We start from the raw sequence: 9,691 nt of genomic DNA on the forward strand, positions 1-9,691 counted from the left end.
ATCAAAAAGATCACAAGTACAGTAAAAAGGGTATTACACAATTAATAACATCAACATACACGACATCCAGTCTTACCTTCACTGCCAGCTGTAAGTGTGCAGTCTGAAGCCCCACTGAGTGTGCGAGACTCCACTGAGTCCAGGCTCTCGACTGAGTCCTCCCTCCTGTAGCCCGACTGCTTCAGACTGAACAGATGCTCCCGGTCAGAAAACCAGCCCTCCGCGTACCCACTGTCCCTCACACTCGACTTAGACTGCACTGACTCCTCCAGAGCCTGGAAGAAAGTAAAGAAAGAGCCAAAAGCTCAGAGCGTTGAAAAGTGAGTTTTAGAGAACAGATGTGAGCTTCAGTAGACTTTTACAGAGTTTTTTATTTTATTTTACTGACTGAAGAAAAATCACCTACATACAGAGTAATAAGTCGGCAAGTGATAATTACTATGCGGGGAGTGACACCACTGACTTATGCTTGACAATCATTTTATCAGTAGCCACAACTAATGGGAATTTCTGGACCTGAATGATGACCTTTGTAAAACACGCATGCAATGCATAAACATTTAACAGAAATTAAACTGTAAAACTGTGTGTAATGTTTAAAATTAAATGACAAGGTGTTTTAAGCTATAAAAAGCATCAAATAGACATTTTATAATTTACGCAACAAAATCTCAGACTTACAACCTTGATGATTTTATAAATATTTAATAATAATAATAAATTTAAAAAAAGTTAAGCTAGAAACAAAATATTTATAAAATGAGGATATGTCTTAGAATTTAGCAAATTATGAAGTCATTTGCAAAATTCTAAGACATATCCTCATTTTATAAATATTTTATATAATAATCACAAAATATTTAAAAAAAATAAGGTATTTTATGCTATAAAAACTAATTTTTTTGTTTGTGTGACAACTCTTGAGTTGTTCATTAAATATTTAGAAAATAATACAATTATACTACTCATTTATTATTATTATTAGATATTTAAATTATTTAAAAGTAAATTCATTACATTGAAGGCATTTTAAACTATAAAAAACACAGACATTTCTTACTTTTGTGGAACAATGCTGATAATTACATACTTGATTATTTTATATAATAAAAAAAAAAGAACAAAAAAAAAAAGTTTCATTCTATTAAAAAGGTATTTTAGGTCATGAACACATCAACTTACATAGCACTTCCCTGAATAAAAAAAGAAAAAGGAAAAGGGGAGTGAGAAAAAAAAAATCTAAAGTAAATACCTTAGATAATGCTGTGCCCAGCAAACCTTCAAAGGCTTTTAGATTCAGCTGTGGTCCAGTGTAAAACAGATCAGACTGGGCCTTCCTGCCCAACCAGTATATAGTTATCAAAACCTGTATGAAATACCAGCACGATAGAAAGAGAAAAAAAAAAAGTCTTCAAACAAATGACAAAATACAATTCAAAACAAAGATGAAAATAAATTTGAATCTGTAATTTCAAGTTTTAACATAAGATGGCATAAAAGCCTCTGAGAATTCAGGGTTGTGTGTGATTGTGTGTGGCATGAATGGCTTCTGTGTCCCAGTTACATTCTTGTTTTCAACTATGACTGTTTACACACACACACACACACACACACACACACACATACATACAGGGGGCCAACGAAACAGGAATGTGGAAACATAAGACAATGGAGACAACAGGGCTTTGTGGTGCCTGTTGCATCTCTAAGATGAATTATTCAAATGAGAAATCAAATATTAGTAAATCAACATTACCAAAGAATCTTTTTCCCCTAATATTACTTACTTTGAAACAATCATGAGTGCACTGGAGAACAATCGGAGACTCATGAGCATATACAGTAAGTGATTTGAAAACCATATGGAGGTGTAAAACTAAAACACTTTTCTAAATTAAACAATTGTTACCATTTCCAAATGCTGGACTTGGATCGAGTCATTAATTCATACAGTGCATGCAAAGCAGTACATCAAGCGGCTTTAAATGGCACCCTAATAACACCTTCTGCAGAAGAGCGCAATGAGATAAAACGGAAAACAATTGTTTGGTATGCAAACTAAAGAGTCAAAGGCCAAGCTGAGCTAACAGAAAAACAAACCATGCACCATTTAGTTCAGAAGTTATTGGTTTGCAAATAAGAACAAGATTTTAATAGCAGAAAAACTTACATTTTTCAGTCTCCTGCTTGTCTCTTCACGTCTAAGCAGAAATAGAGAAGGAAGTTAAATGTGATGAACATTCAATGTCAGACACTCCGATCAGTTCCAGCTCACACTAACAGCATCAGCAACTAAATCCACCCTATACCCTCCAATAAATTAAGTCATTTCTAGAAATGGACCTCAACTACAAAGCACATAAGCTTTACAGTAAGTCACCAATCATGCACACTGATTTGCATTTACAATAAGCATGATATGCAGAGCTTGCAGTGCTAATTTAACAAAAGGTAATCAGCAAGTGCTCAAAAGAAACTCTAAACTATCTGCCAGAGGAACATACTTGTTCCCACAGCATGCTGATGCTGGACATGTGAGCCATCTGTTCGTCACCATTAACTAGCAAATGTTTTTACAAAGGAATTTAGCCATTTTAACACCAGACGCTCATTACACAAAAGCGAAATGTTGACTTTAAGAAAACAGAACTTGAGCTGCGGTTCTAAGATTGTTAAGTGAAAGTGTGCATATTATTTCATTGAGCCTTTAACCAACATGACTGCGAGAAAGTATGTAGGTTAAAAATAGCAGTCAGATCCACTATACTGTAGCTTCACCATAGGATTTGGTTTGAAGGGACGGTCATATGGAGCTAAATTTAGAGGTCACTGTGCCCCCGCTCCACCCTCTCGTGCCCCCCGTCCCTCTACAAGACCAATGGTAGGGACTTTAAGCTCTCAGTGGGATGGACAACATTATTTATTGCTCAGGGTTGAGTCAGGACGCGACTTAGGATTTGCTCCGGCTCTATCAATACGGGTCTAAGGTAAGACGCCAGTCCAGTCTGTGCTGAAACGCTACGGTCAATTAAACTATCGTGGGAGGGGCCTGTTTTTGTGACATCACACCGACAGGCATCTGAGATCGACTTGATTTGAGAAAGGGGTAAAGATAAGCAGGTTAAAAAATTTATTAAACACTAGGTGGATTTTTATCATTATAGTGTGGTTGTACACACACACACACACACACACACACATACATATTTCAGTTCAAGCAGCTTGTAAAAGAGCATGTAGCATCATATGGCCCCTTTAAACAATTTATTTCTTCTAAATAACTTTATTCCAACACGGAACGTTTGTCTTCATAATCTTTTCAATATTTTCCCCAATCATGCATTATATAGATAAAACTTTAACAATTCCATCGAAAGCGAACTGAGCCATGAAAGTCATTTCAAGTTGACTAATGTTTAATCCCAAGAGAGGTTTATGCTCCGAATACATCTTCTCTGGCCCTGATCATAATAATGACACACTATAGGTCAATGTATCACGAATGACTGCTCTGCCATTGAATGCCTTTAGATTTTATTCAAAATACATTTTCATAAGGGAACTTGACTAAAACATTTGTCTGGGTTGGTCAGGTATCATTGTTTGAGTTTGATGCTGGACATATAATGTGTGACAGGACCCATCCAGCCTTTCATTTGGTATTTAAATGTAATCAGACTGCAAACATTATTCAAATGTATTCAAAAACTCTCTTCCTGCAGGCATATAAAAGACTTCCTTCCTTTATCTTCACATAAACAGCTAAAGCAGTAAAAAAAAATGTAAATACAGATAGACAGGTTTGCATCAGATGTTTAAGGCTTATTGAATTATTGAAATATAATGCAAACGAGACATTCGAAAGCACAGGAGACAAATCCAGCTTTGACAGTTCATAACAGATCAACCATTTACTGCATAGCAGTGTAACAAAGGGGGAATAAAAATGGCAATAAGAAGTTCTGCTTTCATTTCCCTCCGCTCACCTGACAGTCACACGTGTGGACACATCTTGCAGGTCTCCCGGATGGAAGAGCTGTGCCTCATTAAGCCCTAGTTTCTCACAAGCCTTGAGAAACACATTCACGTTGTCCTGAAGAGAGACCAGAATTGACAATTGCAGCTAGTGGAAATGAAAAGGTAGACATCATCCTCGATTCTTAACCACCCAGTGAAATAATACGGTTTAGGCAGTAGCGAAGGCAGAGAAACATGGACGACGAAGCTCCACTAAGAACAGATCGGCACAAGAGATGGACTAGTGGTTTAGAAAAGGGGCGGGGACAAAAGGAGATGGTCGTCGGGCGCTATCCCACACTTTCTCAGCATTTACTACTGGAAACCTCCGGACTCACATGGGTTTATACAAGTATACCTGAACCATTTTATAATAAAATATTTGTTTCATTAGAGACCAACTGGTTGACTAATTCCCAATTCTTAGATAAAGACGCTTTTATATATGCTCACCAAGCCTGCAATGGGAGTGGAGAGCCTGTTCACTCGTCTGATGATGCCCGGCTTCAAGGTGTTAATCAGGCTGAAAACAGATGAAATATATTTTAAGTACAGCTACAAAAAAATTTCATTTTAATTTTCAAATCAACACATTGTTATGCTTAAAGAAATTAAAGAATCATTGAAAAAAAAAAAAAATACTTACTCGCACAGAAGGACCCCGTCCTCTAAAGCCACTCGAAAACTTTTACTCCCAAATTGCTTTTTTGTCACTTCCTGTTAAGGAAAGAACCAAAACAGATCACATGCACAAATTAGGACTAACAACATATAAACTGCTTTTTTTTTTTTTTTTTTTTTTTTTTACCCCCAAAGAATCCTGAAAATAAAATAATCACAGGTTCGGGAAAAAAAAAATGTTTTCTACACAGAAGACTTCTTTCAAAAACATTAAAAGATAATATTACAGGCCCAAAACTTATGATCAATGTAAGTGTATATATTTAGTGTAACATTAAATATATAATACTTTATTAATAAAAGCAAATCCTGTCAGCAACACATACCGATTACGGAGTAAGAATTCATTTCATTGAGTGAATGTCCACAGACAGGAAACCACAGGCCCTCTCAAACACGAGGCATGCTACTTTCTACACCAACCAGACTTATTTCACAGCACGTTCTGATCTTCAGTCATCATATGCAATAGCACACCACATTATTGCTTTTACTGCCATTAAGCAAGCAAAACAAACTATGAGACAAAAAAACCCCATCTAAAACACTATCAGAAAAACACACTACTTAAAACTCTCTCCACTGCTAACCTCAGATGGCACAATCAGAAATCAATCCATGCCATCATTCAGCAAGGTTGACTACATCTTGCATTAATTTTTCAGAAAATTTCTGTCATGTGCACATAAATTTATGCATTTAGCGACTTACAGTGCGCATTCAGGCGATCAATTTTTACCTATCATGTGTTACCAGGGAATCGAACCCCCAACATTGCGCTTGATAGCGCAATGCTCTACCAATTGAGCTACAGGAACACTAAAAACAAACAAACTGACAGTCACCACTGATGAGCTACTACTAAATATTGTAGAAACTTACATTTTTGTAAGGTTGCTTTGATTTTGAAAGTCATCCTATCCACACATTAGAATTGTGCACATTCAAACAGGACCTCAGAGTCTCCCTTCATTATGCCACACAGTACAACATGTTTGGAGACTGAGGTGCCCAAGCAAAGAGCACCTGACCGTACCAGTCATGTGGTGGAGTGGACATTTGGCAAGCAGAATGTGGCAAACAACTCGGGGGTCCTTTGTGTTCAGATTGAGATGCACTGAAGCATCTATGCCTGATGCCGGCCCAATTCTGCATCCTGATCATCAGCTTGTTTGGGCACATGGAATGTAATCCATCAATGGCTGCTTGTGTACGGTCCACATCAAAAGAGACCTGAGAGAGCCGAGGCACAATCTAAAAGATCTAAGAGCTACTGACAATTGCATTATTTTATCCCGGCTTATACATTTCCAAAAACACTTCAAAGCATAGAGAAGTTCTTATTTCTGTTTGAATCACATGCAAAAAAAATTAATAAATAACAACTCTATTCTAGGTGGCATAGGAGTGACTTGACCGGGAAATGGTGGTTAGATCTTAGGGGCGAGACTTCATCAGTGCAGTTAGCTGAAAACAAGCAGCATTCATCATGCAAAGCTAAAAAAAAAATATTATAACTTTTTCTATAAAGAATCATGTATAACCATTTCCTCAAAATATTAAGCAGCACAATGGTTTGACGGTTGTTTAGAGCAGCAGATGAGCATATTAGAATGATTGATATGGATATCATAAGTCGTCAAACACCACTGAATTACAAACTGGTTTCCTAAAACACTACTGCAATACAAACACAGTACAAATTGTCTTGCTGCAGACTGCAAGTGACGTAATAAAAGGCAATTTGATAAAAGCAAACAAAACCTTACATCATTATTCAAAACAATCAACGGTTAAAGACGATGAAGTTGATGGCATTTGGCTACTTTGCAAATGATTTATAGCTGATAAAGGAAGACAACCACAAATGTTCCAGGTTATCGAAGACTGCTTTAAAAACATAAGCATTCAAGACAGAAGGGAACATCATGATGAGTTTCCATTTCATTAGTCCTCCTAAAATAACATTCAAGAAATAAAGCATTTCTGGAGAACTTAACGGTCTATTTATTTTTGGCATTCTAAAAAGTGCACATGAAACTAAAGCTGGGCTTATTGGGCTAAAGCTTCAATAACAACTGTCAGGTTATTTAAAAAAAACTTTTATTATTGACTTGCATACGCAAAGCATTAAATTCCCTGAGCACAAAAAATAAAATAAAAATAAAAATAAAAAATCTACCTCACCAGAGGATAAGGGGGGAAAAAAGACTTGCAATTTTGCAGCCAGATGGAGGAAGTGCTTGCTAATAATGTCATTACCTCAGTCCATCTCTGTGCCTCCTGGAACGCCAGCTCACAGCTGACTGCAGACTGCTGACGCCACTCCATCACACCTGTGTGCATTTCACAATGAACACTCCTTTGAGTATTTGAACCCCATTTAGAGACCAATTACATTCAAGGACAGGGGGGGGACTATACAGTTTATATATTACTGAAAGTTACTTAAAACAAAATCATTTCAGATCCAGGCTGCTTTAATCAAATTGTGTACTATAATGATGTTGATGATAATAATAATAATAATAATAATAGATAAATATAATAACAGCTGACAATCAGCAGTGATTTTGAGTTTCAGTGTTGGAAGCATAGCTATAATTTAAAACAGTGAAAGACAAAACGGTATGTATTACAGAAAATCAATCAATATTATATTAGCAGCATCTAATCTAATCGAACAATAATTTGGGATTTGGACAAAAACACCACCAGCAGACAAACGTGACTCTGAAAGGGTTCAAAGGAACTTCCATCACCTCCATGTTTGCAACCCCAAAATATGCTTCATATGATTCATAACAGGCCGCACCTGTTGCACCCTACAAGCATCTAAGGTGGAATGATTCAAAACTTACCTGTTAGCCTCTTTTTCAATCGTTTATTGATTTCCTGTTAGTATCTTATATTTGACTTCGCAGATGTCTCGACTCGAAAGCGCAAGGTGTTTCCTGCTACTAGAGCGCGCGTGCCTTCAACACAACTCTTTTAATATTTTGCAGACATTGATTGCTCTTTAGTTTCTCACCTTGAAGTCCCTGCAGGAGACTGGCTCGTGCAGCTCTCTTTCCACCAAACTTGCGTGTTGAAGTGTGCAGGAACAGAAAAGTCCTTGTTCGGTGATGAAACAGAGGTGGCGAGCAGACAGGACAGTTTGCGTGCTTGCAGAGGCAAGTGCATATGTGGTGATGATGAGTTGCTTAAATATATGCCACGCCCCCTGCTGCTTTTACTTGGATGACACAAGTACTCCATGGGCTCGTGTGCTATTGCAGCAATGACCAGCAGGTGGCGACAAATATTTATTTCAGCAACGTTGTCATCTTGTTGAACGAAAGGGACCAAACATTTTTTTCACTACATCTTAGCACATTAACCCTTAATACAACGTGTCTAATTATTCCAGTAAAGTCAGGGGATTTCAGTATTTTTTTTAAATCAATGACATTATTTTAAAAAAATGACCGCACACATTCAGCTACATGTTTTTATAAGATTTACCATGAAAATGAAATCATAATGAATATTTTATCCTTTCAAATTTTATTTGGATATGAACACAGGCGCTGGTGTGTTTTAGGGGAAACTAGGCTAGACGATCTATGAAAAAAAAAAAACGCAGTATACATGTTAGGTCTAGACTGTGGTCTGCTCTGCTAAGAGATTTTAACCTCACAGATGAGTTTTGGGCAGAACGCTGATGCATCAGGATACACCACAATATCAGCAGTTATCTGTATAAAAATATTGACAGATATTATTTGGCCCACCTGCTATATGTGTTATATTTTTTTATATTTTTTATTTTATTATCATGTATTTACCCAAAGATGCAAATTGGTAGTTTATATATAACATAAAATAAAATTAAATCAATGTTTCATGAATTTTCGCATATCTCTTTTTAACACAAAAACAGTTTCTGATACCTGTTTAGCTCCAGAAAATTTCCCAAAAATATAAAAATATAATGCATGTACACATATGATGCAATTAGGTAAGATGCAATTGCAACAGTTTGTTGCAACAGTAACATGCTTATAACTTACACTGAGGGGTGCTTTCAACAGCTGGAACTAAAACAGGAAGTGCTTCATCCAGTGACGGGAAGTGTTAACCAAAGCTGGAGCAATGTATAAGCCTGTCTGCCCACTGGTTTCCTGTGTGACTAGTCTGCTGTCAGACAACCAACAGTTTATCACACTATTGTTGTCATCTGAGGAACATTAAGAAAGCAATAGGTTTCAAAGCATGCTAGCAGCACTTCACAGGATGTTGGTAAAAGGTATCCTCTACTGCTGATCTATAAGTTTTGCAGTTTCACTTGTGATGATAAAAATAATTGAAGAAAACTGGTGATATGTATATTTGAATGCACTTTTTTAGTCAAATAATTTGGTTGTCTTGTATATAGATTTACTTATAAGAGAATACAGCACAATATAGCATCTTAAGGTGGATGTGTTGCACATCAGATGCTCAGATTGCAGTCTTCTTTTGTTTAAAAGGCCAAATGCATTTCATAATTCATAAATGAAGTCATTTACAATTGTAGAAGCATTTTCTATGTTCTCTAGCAATAGAGCAAATATTTCCATAGATTTCCATGTACTTAGGTCAGTCAGAATTGATTTATTTAGTGTAAATAATGTACAAAATGATTTAAAGGTCAGTTCAAGTTTTTTGAGTGCCCTAGTCTGATTGGCAATGTTCAGTACACTGATTCAAGTTGAATAAAAATGGTGCAAAGCTGAAGCAAATTAGAGGATTCCTTATTGGGTTTGATATTTCAAAATGGTTCTCCTCATCAGTCCTAGCTGCTGTTTTACCCAGCCAAGAGATTAGTTTAAGTAAACATTTTAGAGGTTCTATAGAATTTTTAGCAACCTAAAGTAGATCTAATAATCTTTTGCACATCCTTTGGCATAGACTTCTCTTGAAATGTGTGCTTTTGATTCTAATTCTTGGTTTCTGAAGCTGCTGGATGGAA

The 9,691-nt window shown here is 36.5% G+C and overlaps 1 protein-coding gene across 6 annotated transcripts in view; it reads right to left on the bottom strand.

The window, feature by feature from the left end:
• Nucleotides 1–7,882, bottom strand: part of LOC132142530 (LIM domain only protein 7-like) — a 29,927-nt gene extending 22,045 nt beyond the window's left edge. For 5 of the 6 annotated variants that reach the window (XM_059552471.1, XM_059552470.1, XM_059552468.1 and 2 more), the window contains exons 1-8: nucleotides 7,730–7,882; nucleotides 6,961–7,034; nucleotides 4,664–4,734; nucleotides 4,471–4,540; nucleotides 3,987–4,093; nucleotides 2,171–2,201; nucleotides 1,253–1,366; nucleotides 77–275 (exon numbers count right to left, since the gene is read on the bottom strand). In XM_059552471.1, coding sequence (XP_059408454.1) covers nucleotides 77–275; nucleotides 1,253–1,366; nucleotides 2,171–2,201; nucleotides 3,987–4,093; nucleotides 4,471–4,540; nucleotides 4,664–4,734; nucleotides 6,961–7,029 — 661 coding nt within the window. In that variant the 5' untranslated portion in view covers nucleotides 7,030–7,034; nucleotides 7,730–7,882. Of the gene's footprint in view, nucleotides 1–76; nucleotides 276–1,252; nucleotides 1,367–2,170; nucleotides 2,202–3,986; nucleotides 4,094–4,470; nucleotides 4,541–4,663; nucleotides 4,735–6,960; nucleotides 7,035–7,559; nucleotides 7,675–7,729 lie in introns of those variants that run through there. The other variant, XM_059552466.1, reaches the window with a different exon arrangement.
• Between the last annotated feature and the right edge of the window lie 1,809 nt (nucleotides 7,883–9,691).

This window comes from Carassius carassius, chromosome 6 (assembly GCF_963082965.1).
Source record: "Carassius carassius chromosome 6, fCarCar2.1, whole genome shotgun sequence".
Lineage (NCBI taxonomy): Eukaryota > Metazoa > Chordata > Actinopteri > Cypriniformes > Cyprinidae > Carassius > Carassius carassius.